General features: G+C 42.8%; 1 protein-coding gene across 1 annotated transcript in view; it reads right to left on the bottom strand.

Annotated features, from left to right (window-relative positions):
* LOC128739205 (nuclear receptor subfamily 2 group F member 1-B) overlaps window positions 1–24,028 on the bottom strand; it is a 175,740-nt gene that overhangs the window by 114,405 nt on the left and 37,307 nt on the right. The window contains exon 2 of the mRNA XM_053834640.1: window positions 20,744–20,893. Within this exon, the coding sequence (XP_053690615.1) occupies window positions 20,744–20,893 (150 nt within the window). The remainder of the gene's footprint in view (window positions 1–20,743; window positions 20,894–24,028) is intronic.

Below are 24,028 nucleotides of genomic sequence, written 5' to 3'. Positions count from 1 at the left end.
CAAACGTTTGGAAAAGTTTCGATCTGACGGAGGCTGCAATACACCAGTGAAAAATAGGAAAGGTGTAAATAGAGAATATTCCTTACCGAAACATACCGCAGATTGGTGATACGGTTTTGTTAGCTACTGCTGTGCTAATTTCATGGATTCGAGTTTCGCACTTTTGCCCCGCGGCATTCGAACTTTTGCCCCGCTAGTGGGGTAAAAGTGCGAATCGACACTTGATCAGAAGAATGAAGAATTTATTTTGCATAACACTATTATTCCAGATGATTTATAGTTGAATGTGAAGACATTGTGTAACTGCATCACTATAAAATATATTTTATTGTTGTCCTTCTTTGTATCTCACGAAAATTGATGACAACTTCAAACATCGCACTTATGCCCCGCCCTACTCTAAAAACTTATTCGCCTCCCGTGGAATGAACTCGAATACTTTCCAAAGGTTTTCAAAATCACATACATCGTTTATGAAGGAGTGAGAGGGGAGCAAAGAGTGAAGAAGGGCTTCCGGGAGTTTGAAATTTGATGTTGTTGATATTATTTCTACTGCAAACAGCCTCAGCGAGGGCCCCAGCTAATGTCTTTATATGTCGTTAAATCTTTATGGGTGTGTGGTGGAATACTTCATTGTGGAATTTAATCGAAAAAGTTTTCAGTTTTCTTTAATTTTTGGTTCAAGATGAAACTAATTGGTAGCGCCACATCTCACAATTAAAATGATTTTGCTAGAAATTGAGATTGATATTCAGTGGTGAAAACAACTAGTTTTAAATAAATACAATTTTTTGATGGTGCGTTGATTTTATCCACCTATTTTACCAATAGGCACTATAAAATTTAATGCGCATGTGTTGCACAACTACGGAGACTGCTGAAAAGTCATTATATATTCTATAGGCTATTTAATTATGTTTGCTATAAACCAAATCGATCAGGACGATCTGACAGTAAAAATTTAACTTTCCGATTTAACTTTCAGAGTAAACTGTACTGTATGCTTTAGAGCTTTGTAGCAAAAAGTTTCATTAAACTATGGCGGTAGCTGTCAAGCAGCAAAAAGCATTATTGCTGCTCTCAACAGAGCGTGATAAGGCTAATTAAGCTTACGTTATACCTGATTCTTAAAGAGGATATAAAAACCTTCTGAAGAGTGCCCTTGATTTTCTCATGATTTAAAATCAAGTGACGTAAAGCGTCATATCTTCGTTTGTGAAAAATTGCTATAGTGGTAAAAAAGCGGGTTTCTTCATCGCACCAAGACAGGTGATGAAAATTGGATTCATTATAACAACCCAAAGAAAAGAAAGTTATGATAACTGCGCGGTTACGCTTCTAGGCCTTCAGCCAAATATTCACGCTACGGAGGTTGTGAAGGTTGTATTTGGTGGGATCGTACGAGTTTGGTGCAATTTGTTTTAAGCTGCTCAACCCTAACGAACGATATCGAAAAATTCCCACAATACGAATGGAGGCAGGAAAAACTAATTCCACATAATGACAACGCTCCGCCTCACGTTGCCGTTAAAAGCTGGTTTAAGAAGGTTGGGGGGTTTTAAACTAACCGGGCGTCTCGGATTTTGCGGTCAGTACCGAATTTTGATGATTTGTCACGTATGACCAAGTGTCCCAGATAGTGTCCCGTATTGATTGATTTTATTATCGTAGCAGTTGAAAGTTCAGAAAGCGTTCAGAAAAGGATAGAAGAAACAGAATTTTTCTGAAAAAGGATTACGCTTTCTTTTTAGATTATAGTCACTTTATACGCAAATGACACAAATTATTTGCCAAAGAAAATATTTGCATACGTTGTGAGTAGTTAAATGTTAAATGTTAGACTTGTATAACTATGTAACAAATTTTGTAAATCAATAGCCGTCCTTAGGATGAAGGATGATCCTTCGAAACCTCGACATTAAACGAAATATAAATATTTTCGCACGAAACCAGTGACCAAAAGCCAGTATCACATCTATACCAAAACCAACGGTCGTTTTTATTTTTATTATCATCGAAAGTCACTTTAACAGCTTGGGCCATTCGTAACTTCCTCGGGGTTGGAATTGGAACCCGGGTCCTCGGTGTAAGAGGCGTGCATGTGACCACTCACCGGGACTGACCCTGAGGATTACACTTTTATCATGCACTAAATAACCAATTTGCTTTCTTATTGTCATCCAATATGTCCCACATTCATCTAGAAATAATATCGTCTCTTTAAGTTTATTTGAAAACACTGTAACATGAAGTCATACGCTACCTGCCAGATTCTTCAGATTCTGCACCATTCAATTATTAATTGTTCTATTTGATTGCACATGATCACACTGGTTAGCACATGAACACACGTGTAAAGCCCCAAAAGACGAAGTCTTTTACCGTATTGCTTTTCGATTAAAATATAAAAAAGCGGCAGCTAATGATAGGTAATATTTTAAATGATTCATTTCTAACCATCAGTGTTAATGAAATAATAGTAGCATGAAACATTAAAAATAGAAAAAAAACTCAAGTGTTGCGCTGGTGACTACTTCCGTGGGACAAATGTAAAATATTGGTTACTTCAATCAGAAGCGATTTTGATTGAACGGACTAGCCGTTTCCATGATCCACCCGTGTGTGGCGTAGACTGGGGATTAAAAATCCACTTTTTATTGGCAGTAGTGAAAATTTCCAACAACTGTTGTTGCTATTTCCAGTGGAGTCCTCAATTACTGAACTACCGGGTCACAAGCCAGTTTTTTTTTCAATCAATCAATTACCAAACACATCCAAGAACCTTTAAAGCTGAATATAGGCCTATAGACCGAATTACCGAATATAATTTAAAGTCATTAGCGTACATCAACTCGCTTCCCACTCCAACCAGCGACGCAACATCCTTAAAAAACGATACAATAAAAGCAGAGTCTCATGTTGCTACCTTGCGGAACACTCGAGATTTTGGTAATCCGGGAAAAGAAGCCAATTACAAGGATAAGATTTCCTTTGAGGACCGGCCTCAAAGTGGATGCAAAAAAACCGCTGAATCCCAAATTGTACAAAATAAATTGAAACAAGTCTTTTCAATGCGGTTAAACTGTTCAGTTTGTGAAGTAAACAAAAAGGACTCCCGAGCAGGCTGCAAGAAACTAAGAGCTAAAATTTTGAGTGGCACAATGTTCACCAAAATAACCATTGCGTATAATAAATAGAAAGAAATACGTTGAATTGGACCACAGATCATCACTTGGACCTTAATATTAAATAGTTTGTGAAAGAGCAGTAAATTTTAGAATAAATCATATTTCTATGGACAAGTAGATTAGGGGTTGTTTTATTATTCAATTTGAAAAAAATAGTGGAACTCTCAGAAAAATCAAAGTTTAACTCACAGTCACAACGCATTCTTGTGCCCTACATACCATTTCAACTTTTACGCAGTTGTAAACAATCAAACACCCAAATTTCATCCAGTATGCTTCTCTTTCACAAGGCACTTTCCGAGATGTATCCAAGATGCTGGGCGTTTATTTTGCTGCTACGCCAGCCAGTTGGCATATACATACGAAAAACCACGCAGCAGCCCCGATTGTACCACACCTGGATTACTGCCGAGGATAGCAAACGATGACGACGACGACGGCGCGGCGGGAGTGCGTTTTCACCGTGCGAAACACCGTGCTTGCTCGCTGACTGCGCGGTTATCTTCGCGACGAGGTTTTGGTTCGGATTTTGCGATATACTTTATTCCGTGGTTGGTTCAGGGGGACTTCTCCGGAGGATTGCCAGTGCGAGCGGACGGACCGGCGGACAACGATGTTGGTTGGGTGAGAGTAGCTTAAAATTGAATTTACACCATATGGCTTGCTGTTCCTGGGTCACGTTTTTTTTTCTCTTCAGAATCCTCGTCCGTCTGATGGGGGAGAATAAAATGTTGGCTTTGCCAGGTTTTATCTCTTGTTTCGGTTTTTTCCTGGGAAGAATCCTTGCAGCTAGAGTGAATGACCTGAACATATGTGGTCTATTGAGAAAAAGGTAATAATACGATGAAATCGTTATCTGCAAATCGAAAATTGTTCGATTGTACATAAATTACGAAGGTTTTACAAGCAAGTGCTCGCTGACAAGAGCAACTAGAGGGCATCTAATTGCGCCTTCACTGGAGTTGGAGTAACAATACGTCTTCAAACGCCTACACAGGTCAAGGAAGTCCGGCTTAGAGACCGAACCCTTTCACTTGTGCTCCGCATGTAACCGCGCTAGAGAACACGTTCACGATCGTCGCTTGTGTCATATTCAATAATTCGACGCTACAAGCACCAAACAACAACAAAAAGCATCAATCAAAACACTTGCCTGGTTTTGTTCAGCAGCGACGACGGTGCCGCGTCGGAGAGGACCTAGCCAGGCAGTTTCTAGACCAAGGTTCGCCAAGCTCGTAAAAAACAAAACTTCTCCAGCAGCCCGGGTGTCTCTAGTTCTCTTGCTAACCCGGCGCTGCTGTGATGTCGTATATATCTTCTTCGGCCTCCTGCGCATGCGATCTTTGATTCTCCACTTTGGATAATCGATTTCGAGTTACACACATCTCAGCGAAGCAGGGAACAAAAACGACTTACTCACTACACACGGTTCGTAAGGTATGCTGCCGGTCGTAAAAAGGTCTCCCCACTTGCCCACTTGACACTACGACACTACGATACTCCATGTATGACACGACACCCGGCCCAAACCCGGCGATCATCTGCGCAAGAGAGATAGACACTCAAGTGTTGATCTCAAGACGCTGCTGCTTTGGGACCCGGGCTGGTGCTTGAATCCACTTGAACCTTGTGGCTGAGACTCTCGACTACGCAATCGAGGCGGACGGGCACACAGAAGAACGAGCCTCTGGCCGGCCGTACTCCGGTCGGCTTCGCAGCCGGTCCCTATCGGATGTGATTCACTCATATAGGTTAAGCGCATCAGTCGCAAGCCTACGGCAAGGTGAATACCGACTAATTTAACCATAATTATATATCTGTTATGTTATGCATTTTACAGCATCACCCAGGTTGTTGTATGTACCGCCACCGCAGCCGCTGTGGCTGCCGATGATGGCAACCCAGAAGGGAAGCGTCGTGTTGTATGGACATAACCTAAAACTTTCGCGCCAGCCCGTCAACGGGCTGGGCACAGGGATGACGCGCTGTATCAGTTGCGTTTCGGAATGAGGTGCTGCACAGTGAGAAAATAAGCGAGCTTGACTGGTGGAATATGATGCGAAAGAGCGGTTTGTGAGCTCTGAGTTGATCGTTTGTTTTGAGAAAATCGGCGTAAAACTTATACCTAAGTTTTCAACTGTGCTGTCAGTGAATGGTGGTGGAGAAGAACACGCTCACTGACCCAGAGTCTGCGTTCGCAATCTGGCGGAATGTAAGAGGATAACAATAACACAAATAGCACGTTAGTAGGCTTTGAACTATAGATATAATAACAATCGGAAAAAGTAATCTTCAATTTTTGACTTTTAATTTAACTTTATCAACGTGGGGGATGATTACGTAGTTTCTTGAAAAATCTAAGCATACTAAGGTTATCTAAAACAGCAGGGACTATCCTCTCATCGCTGGAGCGTCATCCGCGAGGTGAAAACTCGATTTGGTCTTGATTTGCTGGCAGGAAAGTAAGCATCTCAGCTCACCACACGGATAATATCGGTCGAACCAGATAGGAGCGAAGGTAATAAATAAAATAACAACCAAAAACAGAATCACCGCTACATATCCTACCTTGCCCGCAGACTGCCAGCATTTACTTGCAGGCATCAGCAGGAGCTGGGGCAGTAAAAATGGAGTTGAAAATCTTCGGTTAGCGCGAAGGAAATGAAATGTATACGCTGGGCAGCCGTGGTGCACCACTGCACTGCAGCAGCATCCAGGAAAGATATGTGTAACACGAACCAAATGCTGGCCGGACAAGGATGCATCGGCGCGGCACAGGTACGTGGTGTTTGTGGCCGGGGGCGCGACGGAAGAAAACGGTTTTTATGTATCGATAACGCGCGGAACGATACTGTTCGCTCTCGCGGGTGTACATCACGTAATCGGGTAACAGCCGTTCCGGAAAGTTTTTTCCCATGGTTTCGGAGATTTCTGTTATCTGCTGCCTTTTCGCCCGATTGTTTGGGGTTGTAGTTGTGAGTGTGCAGGCTTAAAGGCGAGGGTGAACGAGTAGGATGTTTCTCCGAAGGAATGCAGAAAGATTTATATCTTTTTGGTAATCTGGAGTGGTGATAAGCGCTGAAAGTGTGGTAATTTAATATCCTGTCGTGATCTATGTGGCGAGAGGGAAAACAGGAATTGGAACTCTCAATGAATAATCTACTTTGGTCTTGATTATCCTTTGATTGAACGGGACATTATACATGTTAAGGATTTTTAAACCCTGTTTGTAGATAAGAAACTTATGTTCGTACAGTCACCACAACATTGCTTATTCATAACATCGCAAACTGGGATACCTAAAATGTTTTTTCTCTTCTTCGAAAAAAGACGCTCACAAATTCCCAGTCGCAACCAAACAAATAGCAGCTGGATGCTGCTGGTCAATTTTTCGCTTACGTTAGCCCCGCTTCCACCCTGGGTCCGCGCATGATTAATGACCCGTTATTCAAAGCACAAGAGCCATCAATAGCAGCAAACGATTTCGGCCCGGAATCCCGGAAGGTGAGGAAAAATTAAGGAACCCCAAGTAAACCGAATGCCGTTCAATGGTTTCCCCTTTCCTACACGGGGTTTCCCCTGGATGGCAGCGGCAGCGGCAGCGCGGTGGTACGTAGTAGAACGATTTGCCTTGTGCTGATCGTACATGATCGTACATCAGGCTGCCAGCCTGACTCCGAAATAGAGGCGTCAAAGACGAACCTATGGGTGAGCCATATGGGTGAACCCGCTCGAAAGATGCCCCGTCATGGCGCATTCCATAGGCCACTCCGGACCGAAATTCATTGAATTCCCGAACATATCGATGTCCGATCCAGACGTGATTAACTGTTTTGTTAAGGCCCGTGGCAAAGATATTCAAACCCTTAATTTGTTTTGTGGAGTGCGACTCCACGCCACTCTGTATCAATAAGTGATTAATTTCGTTGGAAAAAAATGAAGAATCACCATCACGGTTTCCTCCTCCCGCAGTGCCAAGATTCCGCACCGGGGAGCAAGTGTCCGTAATAGCTTTCTGCAGAGATGGCTACGGTATCGATACAGGATGATTGGCTATTGACTTATTGTTGGAACGCCTGTTAACCCCATTCAGGCCTGCCGGACCTTTGCAGCACTTTAACGGGGACCGTGCCTGCTGCATCATGACGGATCACTTTTCGCGAATCAGCTGATATGCATCGCTGTTTTGACAGCGCCACGCTCGCGGCTGTGTTGTGATTCTCGGAGGTCCCGCTATCATTACGCTATCTTTTGAATTATTTAAATTACCACCGAAAAACCTCGACACCGGGCGCCGGCCGATAGAAAAGTATCGGATAACCAAAACCCGAAGACAAACCGAACCGGCTGCCGTGAGTCGAGAACAAAAGCGAACCAGCGTTTCCAAATGAACTGTAAACGGATACTTTTTTCCTATCCGGTCACCGAAGACCCTCGCGAACCGAATTTCGTGGAATATTATTAGCTCCTATAAATGACTGCACCGTCGTTCGGTGCGGGCCTGGGAACATCTTCTTGTCTTGTCCTCACAAGGATATTTGATAATGTTCTGACCATCAACGCAACGACGCAGACGACTGCAAGTTTCTCCTTTTCAATTATTACGGAAATAAATCTTCGGTGAACGCGCACACAAGAGGGACACACGGAGATTACCTGCCAAAATTTGACCTTTTTCCCGCGTGGTTTTGGTCGGCACGATAATCACCACGACCTGCCAGCCTGCCAGGAGAGAACGGTAAGCGCATTACCGTTCTTCTTCGTGATGGACGGACACACTGGCGAATAGACAATAGGGTTATGCAAAAATTGCTGGCCGGGTGTGCGTTTCTTACCCGAAAAGGGACCTGGGACTGTGCAATATTTTGCATGACTGATTTCGGTTTTTCGCATTGTGCCGTGCACTTCAGGAAGCAGCAGTGGAATGTACGCAAAGCGAGCCTAATTAGACATTCCGATGATGGTACCGGAAAGCAGCCGCGTGGCGTGGCGTGGAGGATCGGTAACTGCATACTCATCGTGATTTGGCTGGCTTTATGGAAATTGCATCCTGATTTGTATTGTGGCACGGTTTTTTCTTCCTTCACGATTCACGGCTGTTATTGTTGTTGCCCGTATCAATAGGAGCAGATGTTTGCGGGTCAAGAGTGCGAATTCCCGACCGGATTCCCGCGAATTTGGGGTGCGCTAGACCGTAAGATCGAGCGTGCCGAGAGAAAGAGGATTGAAGGAAGAACGAAGTCCAAATATGTTGCAAATCTTAGAATGCTACAGTTGGTTCGATCAAAAGTTTGAAAATTATAAGAACACTAAATTCTTAATTTTTTTTGTCGGAAAGCTTTGACTGATGCATTATTTTTTTGTAAATTGAGCTGAATATGATAAGAAATTGTGTTATATTATACCTGAGATCTGCCTAATGTTGTGATTCGAGTATGGAATGCGGTGCTTTCCTGAAGATTGAAAAGAAACTCATTTCAGATATCTCACAACAAATCAGATTCAAGGTAAATATTCATTAATTTCAGTATAAGGATTGTGAATATTCAATTAATTTTTTTAGTGAATATTCATCAATTTATATTACACATAACTGATTTCTATTGAATGTTTCTTAAATTTGATTATTTTGCAATGCTTTTCCAATCAATTTTCACAGCGATTGATTGAACAATAGGATAGTTCATTAGTGTTAAATGTTTTAGTGAAACTTTCTAGCTCTAGTCCATCCAGAAAACTGGACTCAATAGTTTATTTATTCTTAAGCAAAAGAGAGGAACCCAAATCTAAGCATGCACAAAAATCTTTAGATCCTAACGGGTGGCAACTAAAATTTTGGAATTTTTTCTCAAGCTGTCAAAAAAAGACAAACATACATAAAGAAGATCTGATTTACCGAAATTAAAGATACATTATCCATTGTTGAAAAAAAATTAGTATACATTTGAAAACGGTCCGTAATCGGCAGTTCGGCAAAGCTTTCGTTTGACGTCGAAATAGGAGCGTTGTACGGCCGTCATGTCAACTTTGCGAATGGATCTCTTGATTCTACCAATCAACTGTTTGCAATTCGTGACTCTCTGGTTATTTTTGTGCACCAAGGAACTCAAAATCCTGAAGAAATCTTCGACTGGGCGTACTGAGACAGATATTTCGGGTCGTGGTTTTTGGGTAAAAATGGGATCGAATGGGTATTCAGGAACAACTGTGTTTTTTTTTTGGCGTAATGCGATGATGCTCTATCAGACCAAAACACGTATTGTTCATCTGTATGATGTTTGTAGAAACGGAGTCAAAATTTTCTTCAAATATTCATCTGGTGCATCTTAATTGATAACCCATCCAGATAACTTGTTGTTGAAGAAACGAGAAAGAGAACGATTTACTTCTGCGTCCATAATTTTGGCTGGTTTTCCACTACCATACTTGCGAAAAGTTGTTGGGCATCTTAGGATATGGTAAACAGTCGAAGCCGTAACATATTTGCCTTTTTAAATGTTGTACCGTATACTTTTTGCCGTGATTTCTATTGCAGTTCGTAGAAGTGTACAACGCGCTCCCGGAATGCTTCTTGTTTCGACGCCTGTTTTAGCAAAACTGGGCAAGCATAAATAAAACAAAAAATATTAACAAAAAGAGGAGAGAGAGAGCTAACACATACATACCCTCATTTCTCTCTGAGCTCGTTTGTTGTTAAGCATAAGGGCCGCGAAAAATTCCAAGATTTTAATTGCCCGTTACATCGCCGTCAGGCAATACCGAGTCAAAATACGAAGCTCGAATGCCATTATTATTCGGATATCTTCTTCATTTGGTGCTATCCACTTATATAGATATTTAACAATTCAGTCACACACACAATATGACAGTTCCGCTCCACCCGGTGCTCAAATCAGGTCTGTACATGACCAACTAATGTTTACAGCTGCTCACAGCGTTTGGTTTAAAAGGACCACAATAATCGCCGTGAATTGTATAAGAAAAGGTGAATGTCCGAAGTGTCTTCCCTGCGGAACATCGAACTGCTTTCTAAAACCATACAACACGATGCCTATAACCTATGTTTATTAAGCGGTGATACCACTGCAGTGTTTAATCCATATCCAGTGCAACGATTTGAGGCAGGTAAGACTTTCCAGCTCCATATGGCCGGGGTACCGGGATAGAGGAATAGGAAATAAAGACTGTAAATTATGTACCCGAAAATCTGTGCTACAGAAGTACTTGGAGAAACCATCATTCCGAACGCCATCTTTACAGAGCTTAGTTGGAGGGTTATAGGCGCACTGCATACAGGCGTCGATGTTAGCGGTTTCCTGAATGCACAAGAGAGCGAACAAGGTTCGTTGACTATACGTGGTGGTGAGTAGTAGGATCCGCTAATATACTTGTATATGGTAAGCTTTCCTTAGTTCGTTCCGTATACAGATGCTTAAAGACGTTGTTTTTGGTTTTGTAAAATGCCATGATTCAATTGTTGCTTTAGTATTTTTCGTTTGTTTTATAACAACACCAACTAGCTGACAATGCTTAAACTAAGAGAGTTTCAGCACGACGTAGTTTATAAGTTTACTTTCTTGATTCTTTAAGTTCATCTATTGAAATTGTGGTTGTAAGGCATAATTATTCATAACATCTTGCATCCCTGGTAACAATCAAGAAACAAATAAATCATTTATTGATTTTATTCATTCCTTATAGTATTCCTTATCCGTTCTTTGCAGAGTCTGTCAGGTTTTATAATAGTTTTCCTCCGGTGAATTTGGTTTTATTTGATTAACAGTTTTAAAGTATGATTGAAGAAGACTTGAAGAAACATCGAAAAAACTGCATTGTCAATAAGCGTCATTCATCTTGTAGGTGATGTTGAAGCATATCTTATTTCTGTTTGAAAACGACGTTTTTTTAAACTTTTAAACAATGTTAACAATAGTTTTGCGCCATTTTTTACCAAGACGGATTTATCTTAACAATGCTGCCATAAAACTCTCTTAAACCCGTATATTTTTGAAAGAAAAAAACACTTTTAAGAAAAACCATTATAGCATAAGCAACTAATCTGTCAAAATGGATGCCAAAAGCTGGAGAAAATTGGAAAAGGTGGATCTTTTAAACGAAAATTAACAAAAATCTGTCCAATCTTTTGAACACTCCTTCATCTGAATAGTCAACGAAGTAACAAAACATCGAATGAATGAATATTTTTATGAACTTTACATTTCGTTGACGTTTCCGTGGCACATGTTGCACCAGGACCGTGACGGGAATCAAACTCGGCGGGCAAAAAAAGCTTAAAGATGCTCTACGGGACTTTGCCGGTCATGCAAATTCGTTGTAGCATCCTAGTATTTATGGTATATTAGAGGATTTGCCTGCAATGTGTAATATGTGCTAATGACAAATTGTTTGGCTATTTGTCAGTAGCGTGTAACTGGTACAGAGAGAAAGTGTCCGAGTCGGTTAACAACTTCCCACGTAAATGGGACGAGCTATCAGTTTTGTATCAGATAGTGAACCGCAGGATTTCACATTGGCGATCTTTTGACCAAATTCTACCTTCAGTGTGATTTTAAGGGTAAAATCTGAGCTAAGAAATTTGGAATATATTTTATATCGCAATATATAGACTATTCGGATGGGATTCCGAATGCAAGGTGCAGGCTTGTTATTTCCTCACTCATTGTGCAAAAAGTGCAACTTTTTTTGTTCCGCACAATGAGCAGAACTGCTTTCAGAAATGAGAAGTAAATCCACACAATGAGAAACAGACTAAACACAATGAGAAAAACTGACGTGCAGAAAAATTTCTTAATGCGCTCTTTAAATGAGCAACTTTCGGTTTTGCTCCCGGTCCTCTCGGTAGCTACAGCAGTAAACCTGGAAACAAAACAACCGGTGCGCGTACAGCAGCTATAGACTCAGAGGCGTCAAGACAATCAAAAGTCGTTATATTTTGAATCTTAGCGGAGAATTGCCTTTGTTTATAATGGGACTTTCCTGTTGGTACGCGACAAGAAGCATATGTATGGGAATTCAAATGTTGCCATATCTAAATAACATTTTTCGCACTGTTGCCGTTGTGACATGCCTAACCATATGATGCAGTTACGTTCACGGGCAGCCAAACTCAACTGAATATACTAAATGTAAGAATCATGATTCAACTGCATTAATGGATTAATATTTTTCTGATGGCAATGACCGCTACTAACAATCGTCGTTTTTTCTCAACGCACTACCCATGTTAAAACTACCCGTAGTTGTCATACGTCAGCGCATCGCATCAATTTATTCAAAGTGTATTAACATTCTCCTCAATGAGTAGCACAGTGTGCGGTTGCTCATACAACTGCGTTCAGCAAGAAAGAGCACAGTTAAAACGAAACGGAGTAGAATAAATCGTGTTGAAGACTGAGCACAGTTTGAATTTTTCTCTTCTCTTTTTTTCTTCTGAGGAGGTGCCATCCCTGGCAAGGTGTGATTTGCTTCGACTGGCGTATGTTTTGCGACGTTGTTCTCACTATGAGTTGTTTTCTGGCTTGTTTGGCAATTTTTGGCGGCATTAGTTGCGTGTAGTGTTCATCGAGCTTAGAACGTTTTGAAGAAAATGGGGTGGATGGTTGCAGTCGCCATAACAAACGAAATTGGCCAGACCCCATCTGTGAATTAAGTTATACATGCCCGACAACAAACCCCTCCAACTTTTCCTCTTATTTAGTAAGCTTGCGTTAGGCTAAATCGCCCGACTGTGCAACATTTCTTATGAGCGATTTAAAGATGGATCTGCTGATTCGTCTGTATGTTTAATTGTGCGTACTACATCAATGACAAGATATCTCGGGTACTTTTTCATTTCGACGTATCTGCAAATGAGAGACTCTCTTCGTGTCCCCTCTCTTCCGCCGTTTACGGCGATACTAATGCATTTTGACACATCAGCTTTGCATGAATCGGTTGCCGGAGTCACTAGCTAGCCAAATGTTTTGAAAATTTTGTTTTCAATGCATTAGTATCGCCGTAAAAAGCGGAAGAGAGGAGACACGAAGAGAATCTCTCATTTGCAGATAAGTCTAAATGAAAAAGTACCCGAGATATGGTAGATACTGGGACGACAATGCAAGTCCTATCAAAGATTTATTCTTTATTCTTTATTCTTCGAGAAGGGAAAAGCCCGCGGAGTGGATCGACTTTAGCGACTCCTTCTTCAGCAGGCACAAAACCTTCATTTTTTGCATCAACAGTTTACAAACCAAATGATACAACTTAATTAGTAACTGTACATTGGAAACTTAAAATTATTACATGTATTAAAAAGTAACTATATCCTAACGGCTAACACTACACAAGAGCAATAACGTAATTTACTTTAAAGCACGCAAAAAACTTGTTTCAGAACAGAACGAGACAAATGGAAATCGAATACATTATAACAACGGTTGAACACACGACACATGCCAGAGAAAGGTTCGTTTCGACCATAATTGGTGCGTGATGTAGGAAGATCGAGAAAATGGTGAGATCGGAGATGCCGACGACGGATGTTGATGTTCAGGAGCCGAAGTAAATCTGAACTGTCAATTTGAAAGGTTAAGATGTCTGAAATGAAGATTGCCTTAGCAACCTCTCGCCGTACAGCCAAAGAATCAAGCCCAATTAGACTACAGCGGTGTTCATAGGTTGGAAGATTCAAAGGGTCGTTCCAAGGGAGGAGTCGTAAGGCGTAGCGGACAAATTTACGTTGGATAGACTCAATCCGTTGAATGCTGTTTTGATAGTACGGCGCCCAGACTACAGCGGCATATTCTGATATCGACCGCACTAATGAGCAATATTAAGTTTTTAAGCACTGGATATTTTCGAAATACTTAGTAAACCGGAATAAAAAGCCAAGATTTTTCGATGCTTTGGCTGAAATAAAAGCTACATGTTCTTTGAATGTTAGCTTGGAGTCTAGTAGAATTTCTAAGTCCTTTACGCACGTTTCCCTTTGCAGCGTTGTTTGAGATACTTTATAATCATGGCACAGAATTGATCTTTTGCGTGTAAAAGAAATACAAGAGCACTTGGCGGCATTTAGGATCATTCTATTCGTTGTACACCAGTCGGCGAAATTATCTAGTTGCATTTGTAAGAACTCAGCATGCGTGTTGTTTCTGATAATTGCAAAGAGTTTGAAATCATCTGCGTATGATAATTTCATACAATTCAGCGTAAAATTGATATCGTTCAGGTAAAGCAGAAAGATATACGGCCCCAGATGACTACCTTGAGGTACGCCGGATGTGACAGAGAAGGGTGATGATATAACGCTACCTATTTTGACGGACATTGAGCGTCCTGTGAGGTAGGACTCGAACCAGCGCAACGTATTATCACTTATTCCAAGTTGCTGAAGTTTTGCTACTGCAATCTGGTGATTGATTTTATCAAAAGCTGCCGGTAAGTCGGTGTAGATTGCATCAACTTGGAGATTTTATGATAAGTAGTATTTTCATCAAAAGAAGTGACTTCAGAATAGGTTGCCGCATTTCAGTAGTTGAAGAAATACACAACGACAATGGCGTCGCAGTGGTTCCCAAAAAGTGAAATCTGGTCGGAATCCCGGAACTAAGGATATATTACTACTTTACTAGTACTAGTCGATTGTGTAGGCAAACTGAAGAAGAAGTAGTGGAACTGCAAGCGACTAGAACAAGTTTAGAAAAGATGGAATTTGGCTGCCAAAAAGAGAGGAAAAACAGCTGGCGCAATAGATAGAGCGCCGCTTTCGGAAATAAGTACAGAGCAATGGTCTTCCTGGAGAAACATCATTTTAAAACTAATTTCGCTGTGACCATCTCTTTCATTATTATTCAATAAAAATAGAAATATTTTTTCTATAAATAATTAAAAGAAAGAGACCCGAAGGAGAACCTTGAGGAGCACATGCACTAACTTGTATTTGTTTACAAACTGTACCTTTCGTTAGTCATATGGGTAATTTCATATTTAGTACCCTCAAGTCTTTTTTTACATGGGGAATACGTGCCGTGTAAAATAAAACCGTTAAAAAACCACGTTAATGCGAAAAATGTTGTAAAAAACCGCGTTAATTCAAAAATCGTCATAAAATAAACCGTGTTAATTCAAAAATCGACGTAAAACCGTGTCAATTCAAAATCATCGAAAAAACCGCTCGAATTTAAAAATCGCTGAAAACCGCGTTAATTCTACAAACGATGTAAAAAACCGCGTTAATACAAAAATCGTCATAAAAAACCTTGTTAATTCAAAAATCCACATTAGTTCAAAAATCGTTAAAATAAACCGTATAAAAAATGTCTCGAGTGAATGTTTTGTCGGGCAACCTTGCCGCTTATGCCGGCTAGACTTAATGAACTGTATGAACAAGACTGTTTGCTTTACTGAAGTTTTTGGAGCGTCTTAGTAGAATACTTTCCCCGTGTAAACCTTATCGGGGAAGTAAGGAAAACTCATTTATTCATATGCAAGTCGTCGGCGAAATACGTATCTGTAGTGAATAAAATTAATAGTAGACTTTATTAGGAAAAAGTTTTCTTCTTTCCTTTGATTTCAAGTCATTAAATGGTATTTGTAAATATTTTTAAGAGCTTCTATGAAAATTAACATTGATTTAATTAAACTTTGTAGTTCTCAAAAGTTTATTAAGCTTTATTTTGCCGGAAGGACAATTAGATAATTGCCTCTAGGTCAGCTATCGTATGAGCTGTATGAATAACGCCACACTCAGCGCTAATCCTGGCACTGGTACAATCCAAGAAATTCACACTTTTCCGCAAACGATTCCTCGCCGATATGACAAACGGAATGCAACAGCCATTTGTATCGGACCGTCGCGTTCTCAAGCCCCCTCCTTCCCAGTGCAACGCGCATGTGTGCATCCCACCGAACGAACGGACAATCTGCCACTCTCTGACGGACAACGGAAAAATGTTCCGTTGATGTACACACATAGCTATACACGCATCAGATTAATTACCACTCATAACTCTTCGACACATCCAGCGAAAACCGAGTGATGCTTGTCTGTGCCTTGTGCCTGCATCGAGCCTCGTCAGAAAGTGGCCTTAATTGCGCAAATTCCCATGTAAATCTGCACCCGCTTTCCCGCTTCGGGTATCGTACCATCGCAGTCCGTGTCCGTCGGTACGGCTCGGCTCGGCTCGATTAGGAAGGATTCACGCATCTTCCTACCTACCGAAGGTCAAATTTATGATCACTTATTAGTTTCAGGTGTCGGCACACAAAGGCCTAATCTAACCGAGCTACAACAGCCGCTGATTGCAGCGCAGCGGCAGTGAAGACGTACGGGAAAAAGGGGTCACTTAATGCCTGACGGCCTACCTGTGTCTGTACCATTGAACCCTTTGGCTTCAACAGTTTTACTGTGCTATCCTATTTTAACCCTTCGCAATGGATCTACGTCGAGAGATCAGTTTATGTGTCCGGTATTTATAACGCTGTTTTGTCACTTTAAAAATGGTCATTTTATTTTAATTAAGTTTTTTCCTGAATGCGGCACGACCTTTTTATTATTTCACATCCCGAAGAAGGACCACGCACACGGGCACAATACCGGGTAATGATGGCCAGTGGTCAAAACATTTAATGGACCCACAGCGGAAGAAGGTCAGTTTTGACACCTTTCTTTTTCCTCGGTTCCATACGGTTCCGTGGTCGAAGAGTTTCCTAACGGTGCGATCTGATCCGTGGACAGATGCGTGCGACTGTGGCTGCTTGCGGTGATAAGTCATCCCCGAGTACGGGCAAAGATCTATCGGAGTTCCGGATTGAGCGTTGCATCGCACCGGGACAATAGAAGATGCAAACATCATCATTTACATGTGGCGTGCTTTGGCATTGTCATGTGGGGTCGAAGAAAGGGGAGAAGAGCAACTGTCAATCTTCCATCTTGGAAGGAAGGACGGGGGACGTGGAGTGGCTCTTCAAACGATTGTGTTATCTTGTGCACCAAAGCCAAGCCAATAGCGATGGAACGACGAAGTTGACAGCCGGCGAAAAGAGCGATGAGCTCGTGATAATGATGTTACGGAGCAGGAGAGAGAAAATATTTTTACATTCATCGACGCACACACCAACATAGCAGTAAAAAAAGATCACTTATGATTGACATCGAGATAATGTTGTTGCCGTTATTGAACGGAGCTTTTACACACCCCTGTTTTGTTGTGGACGCCGCTGTCGTTGTCGTTTTTCAACGGAGTAAAAGACCGAGGCAGCCCAAGATTTGAACATCATAATCATCATTGATCACCCACACAATAATTGTTTTACAAAGTTTCCACGGGGAATCGAAGTCAGGCTGAGGCGGCGGCCCGGTGAACGATGATGTCCCTTCCTCCGATCCGCCGCTGGCCGGGGGAGGGTAATGCATACGCATGCTTCCACCCGACTGCAGGGCACAGCTGAGGGGAGTCTTGCCTAACCGCGTGTTGCTGTTATTGTTATTATGGTTGTACGATGCTCTTGTTAACAATATAATCATCAATTTCAGGTCTTCAACTAAGCGAAGCGGGCGAAGGATGTGTTTCGCGAGAGCGAACCGGCTCATAACCTGGATTTATGACCGATGTTCTACATGGGAAATAATATGCGCTTATTGGTTATTGGCTTCGGCGACCAAATTGATGGGCGGGATGGGCATTTTCTCTGCGTGTTTATAACTTACGGCACACGGGCAAACGAAGGTGAAAAACGAAATCATGGTTGAAACGACAGTTATCGAGCTCTGGTTGAACTTCGCTACGGCTTTTAGAGTTTTGGTTCAACGGAAACTGGTGTTTTACCATTGTTTTCTAAGATGAAAGAAAAATTTAAATAAATGTGTCATAACTATTATAATTTGCGGGTGACACAACTTAAAATGTTACGTCCAGTTGAAGGCTTCGTCCCAAACCACAACATTCAACGACGCACCGTTGTCGTCGGAAACAAAAACGATAAACCTCTAATCCTCACGCCGAACGTCCTTTGTCGTGATGCCAGCGTGTACCGAAGGTCACAATCTTATCCTCTGACCGACATCATCTGCTTTCGCCGCGCCACGGTTCCGAGCTCACTCACGTAAGCGCGGACAAACGGATGGTCAAATATTGTCCTTCAGCGTGCTTCGTTGTGCTCGGGTGTCGCTGTCGTGTTGTCCCTTTAATAATAATAATAATAATCCTTAATTTATTCCAACGGTCAGTTCGGCGCTTCTTGACCGCTCGAGGAACCGGTTCCCAAGCATGGTGTCGGCCACAACCGGAGAGCCGGTTTTGCCGCAGATTGTTTTTCTAAGATTCACCCCTTTTCTCGGGCACTCTTCCGATGAGTAACCGACTGACCAGTGGTCAGTCCTTTTTCGTGTCTTTTAATTTTACATCGGACTTACTTGCGGGCTGGGGGAAAAGGATGAGAATGGTGCAAATATACACCGAACCATAAATCTTTCTTCGGGAACAATAGAAAATAGTTTCAGCCGGTATTGTTCTTACACAGCGCAGGAGACGGCGGAAGAAAACCGTCCTGTAAGTGAAGCTCAACCGGCCGACAGACAGACAGATTTTAATCCGTATCTCGCTATGGCGCGAAATCCCCTCATCAATTGTCTGTCTATATTTGCTTTACATATTAAAAAATTTTGTAAGGATCGAATGGAACCCAACAGCAACGGAAAGGGTTCTTCCTTCGGCGCAGGATCTACGGGAAAAAATCTGGTACGATTTCGGGCAAACGGTATTTGTTTAAAATATTAAAAATCATAACCATTCCATAAATCACAAGCTGTGAAAAACAGTTTCTCGGATGGCCGCTCGGACCGGAACTTGCCACATCATTCCGGGAGCTGCCGAGCTTACTCTAGCGTGACCACTGCTGTAGTACTTGCGTTTGACATGCGACGCCACTGACTGAGTAGTCGTATTTATTTACAACGGAAAATGTGTTCATTGTGTTTTTATCCACACACAATGGTAAGCTGTGATTTTCGTATCAGCCGAGTTTTTAATATTTATTAAGCAATGCATACTTGATGTCTCCATTGAGTGCCGAAGTGTCACGCTCACCGGGGCATCCAATTCGAATGGTTCTTGACATTTGCACCGCCCATCGATTGACAGTTGCACTCTCCACCTGGGCGGTCTCAGGTGTGTGTAATGTAACCTCAAGTTGAATTGTTGCTGTTTTTTCTTCATTCAGCGGAAGGTCTTGTTTTCTAACGATTCTTATTTTGCGATGGCAAAAGAAAGGAAACAGTGTTTCCTTTTCTTTTCTAAGCCATTTCCAACCTGGCGGGAGGGCGCTCCGATGGGAACGGAGAGTCTGTGCCTACTGTGTTCCTGCAGGGGATTTTTGACTTAATAACGATATTAGTGAACTACCTTTTTCTCATGATTGTTGCAAATAGAATGGTAACTGGAAAGGGTTTCGCATCGAAAAGTGCAACAAAGAGTTATGCAAACAGCGCGCAGCGCCAACAATTCGTAATTGATGAAATTCTCACAGCAAATATAGGAAAACCGTACCTAATTGTCGCCGTAATACTTTCATCAGTTTGACAGCTCAACTGTGCTGCCAGCCAGCCAGCCAGCCGGTGAACAGAACAGTGACAAATGTAATCCAATATGTTCTTCTCCCGCATTCTGACACTGTTTATACGCGAGATGAATGACGATATTAATATGCATTCATTACACCGTTATTACGTTTGACCGTAAAGCTCTCGGCCGTAATAACATTACGATTTACACAGCCGATAAATAATGACTGCACATTGGCGAACGCCGGCTTAAGCAGCATAAAATAGCCGTGTCACAGAATAATGCAGCGTTAATAATACATAAGTAATCTCGCCGGGCGGCCCGCGTTGTCGCCAAGACGCCAACAACAGTGTCTTCTCGGTCGCTCAGTCAAGATCCTTCTATAGCAACAGCAAGCTGAATGCGTACATAATCTCAAAAGGCGCTCAGCGAGTACCAACAAAACTAATGAATTTAATAGGTTATTGTTCCATAGAGAGAGAGATTTCAACCGAGACCGTAATTCCCTCCAACAACGTACGGGATATGAGCAGAGGGCAAGAAGGAACGACCTTGCTGTGTCGTCAAGTGTCAGCTCGTTATTGTTATGGCCATTTTCGTGTTTTGTTCCGTCAACAAACGCATCGGTTTGACATCTCTTATTACGGCTGGCGGCCCATTTTACGTTTTGTACAAATTGGCTTAAAATGGCACGACGAGTCGCGGGCGTTGGCGTGTCAAAAGCGACAGTAGCTCCGCGATTGCCGGTAACCTAACCTTTAGTCTTGCCTTTGTTTGAGGTGCAGGTGCAGAGTGCATCGCTCCTGTTTAGCACCTGAATACCCGCGCCGGGCGGCCGGCCGGCGGCAGCGTGGTGCTGAACCGCAACGCAAGGTCCTAACTTGTTAAGCTTTTTTTTTGCATACGAGCGGCCAGTCCGGCAGTAAGCGAGGTGTTAATTAAATTTAAGGGACTGTTGAGTTGGTTTGAGCAAGCACAATAATTGGGACTTACCTTCGCGTCGCATTCCCATTTTGAGGCACTTTCGTAGACGACAGAATTGACACTGATTCCGGTGGTGCTGGTCGATCGGACAGTTTCGGTTTCCGCGACACGAATAGGTCAGGTTTCTCCGAACCGATCGTTTGAAGAATGATTTGCAACCTGAAATGAGTGGAAAATAGGGGGAAAATGTCACTAATTGTTGAAAATTTGGTATTTCTCGCAGCACTGCTGCGTGAACTGACAACCATAAAAACAAAAACACAGTCACCTTTGATAATCTTCAAAGCTTTTCAAACCGTATTTTTGTGTCAAACTACGATGAAATTTATCAGGTAAGCAGCATAAATATTACGTTAGTTTCATCATTTACCGAATTAGCCTAATGTTGTTTACAAACAAAAGCGTGTGTCAAAACTCGTCAAGAAGCGGGTTAAGGTTTTGCAGCGAATCAACGCGTTCGTTGTTGGCTTGACTGTGGTGGCCAACCTGAACGGAAAGATTAATTGTTTTAACCTTTCTGGTGCGCTGGCACAGACACACAGACAAAACTCCACGCGGTAATTAGCCGCCAGTGAGGATAAGAGATTCACGGTGCTTCACGGTTAGGGGGCTGGTACGGCACCGCACCACGTTCGTTCGAAAATGGGAGGTCATCTTGGGAAACATGTTAATTATTCATCCGTTTTGGCGTGCAACGGTACAATTCGGTACGTCTCCCGTTGATGGGAAGCGCAGTCGTTAGTCTCCGAAGCTCCGAAGCTCCGAGGGGGTAATATTTTGATCCAAGATCACCGGGAATCGCGTTCCTTTTCTTCGATTGGCACACTGTGAAAACATTCCAGCGATGCCAATAATGACGGGTAACGTTCTGAGGAGGCTGGCAAGCAATAGAATGAATGGTGGCTGCTGACTGCGCGGTCGCCTGATGGGAGGCTGGTCCCGATAAAATGTCAAACAATCGGAAACATTGTGTCGCATTCGTGTGTGCACTTTTGTGTTGAATGTTTGTCCGTCGGTATTCGGAGTGGCACGTCAGGGGGGAAAAGTTTCTAATAATTAGGAGATTTTTTGTGTGTGTTTTCGGTTTATGTCGGAAATTGAAGGGACAACTAGTCAATGGGGCCTCCCGCTGGGCATTTGCTTCCTTTTGCCCTCCGTGGAGTGTATGCGATCTCAGCAGCAGCGTAAGGACACCGGGAGGGGAACGGACTTTCCATTCATTATCCTTCGCTGGCGATGGGCATGAATGGCAAGAACATGCAGTTCCTGAGAAACAGTCCTGTCCGGATGGAACGAGCGGTGGCAGCAACAATATTTGGCTGACAATAGCGGTGAATGTGATTATTCTTTTCAGTACACAATGTGCTCTGTTTGGATAGAATGTATGGGCACAAAAGTACAGCCATTAGGATACTTTTAGCAGTTTTCAATTTGCATAATGTTACCTGTGTCGGCCGGTGATGCCGGAACGAAACAGATGCACAAACCATGGTGGAGAGGAAATTCATTTTTCAACCTCACGTCCGTCCGAACTTTGCCCAGGGAGTTTGATTGCAGATTTCAGAAGCCTTCCGTCAGCACGATCATCAGCACTGGGACGTGAGCGTTAAATAAACACATCAAGCTCGGAGGAAATTAAGACCTACCGCAAAGGCTGTTCGAACGCCGGTTTGCTCCGAGTGTCTGATAAATTGCGAAATGATCGGTTTTTGGCCACCGTGCAACCTGGTCGAAATTCAACTAAAACCGTCATAGAAGAGATGAGAATATTACAGAGCAAATAAATCACAGCCCACCCAAAACAAATCGCCGTCGTCGCCTCCGTTCGGCTTCACACTCTCTTGCGTTGGCTTTTCCGACGAAACTAATAATTTGGGATTCCCTGTTTTGCCGTCAGCGCTACATTTGCTAAACGTGGAACGAAAATCTACATAATCGTGTAACGACGGCCGCCACCAGCAAGATCCTCGCGAGGATGCCCGACACTCTGGCCGGGCTGTGCCTTTTCATCCGACATCCAACAACTCATCAAAGAACGGCGCGCGGTGTGTACGGTAACCTCAATCAGTGCAGGGTCACCTGCGGGATCAGACACGGAAGCCGCCGAGCCGGTCTACTCGGCCTACCGTTGCTCTCCGGGGTCACGCTCGATTATTCCCAGTAACGGAGCGAGTTTCAATCAGTGTGCCGCCCACCGTGAGTGCGTGTGCGGTGAGTGGGGCACACTGATTGTGGTCATCAAAAAAGTATAAACAAATATTGCAACTTCGTCAGTAGGTTCGTCAGTAGGTTCGTCAGTAGGGTTTCGCAGGTGTGCAGACATTATTATCAGTCACTGATTGAGGTGAAAGGATTGCGATTAAATTTGTAATGAATGTATTTACTTGCAGCTTTGCTGGGTCCACTGGACTGGAGCGGAAATAATTTCTTATTATTTATCTCATTACTGATGAGAGAAGCTGTCGAACAGAAAAAAAGCCTTTATGAATTTACGCGAGCATTGGTGGAAACTACAAAACTGGAAACGGGAGGCAATTAACAAATACCGTGAAGCGTTGAAAAACGGTGTTCTGATGTGTTCTACTAGTCGTTAAACATCGCTCGAAACACCGATGATTGCCAACCGAAGGTGCAGCGAAAACATCTTCACCGTCGTCATCACGGTAAGATTGCATAATTTGACGGGCGCACACGTGTTCACTTTCTATTGTTGTGTGAACGTCAGCGCAGCGCAGCGTACAGCCCGTAAGTAATTGAAACCGTTCAGTCTGGAGCGATCGGGCTGGCCAGATAACCCACAGCAAATCTAGGCTATTCATCATACGAAGCAGACAGCACTTTCAAGCTTCCCATTAGCGGACAACTAGCATTCAGGATCGGCGTCAGATCCATCAAGCCGCCCCGGGCCACGAAAATCGGATAATTAAATTAAAAAATATATGATACACCTATTTATCTAGATTCACATTGTGGTCCCGCAATGCAGCCGGAATGAATATATCGGACACCGACCGCAAAAGCTATCTCTCGTGTGCCGAAGGCCCCAGAGGGAATCCTATACGCGCTCACCCACCCACTCGGCAACGGACGCGGACGGACGAGACGCTCACACGAAGCGGGCGCAGGATTATTCACTCATTTGTTGCAGAAGTTCAGTTCGGTTTCAAGCCCGGAAGGAACGGGAAGATGTATCACATTCGGTGCTCGGCTTTCATCCTTCTACCGGGAAGCCTTTCTGCGCCCTTTCGCTTCATCTCTCGGAAAACTAAAGGAGTAGTAGGAGGTGACTGCGGG

The sequence above is a fragment of the Sabethes cyaneus genome, chromosome 3, assembly GCF_943734655.1.
Source record: "Sabethes cyaneus chromosome 3, idSabCyanKW18_F2, whole genome shotgun sequence".
NCBI classification, from domain to species: Eukaryota; Metazoa; Arthropoda; class Insecta; order Diptera; family Culicidae; genus Sabethes; species Sabethes cyaneus.
The sequence above is the reverse complement of the archived record's forward strand: the minus strand, read 5'-3'. Positions and strand labels throughout refer to the sequence as shown.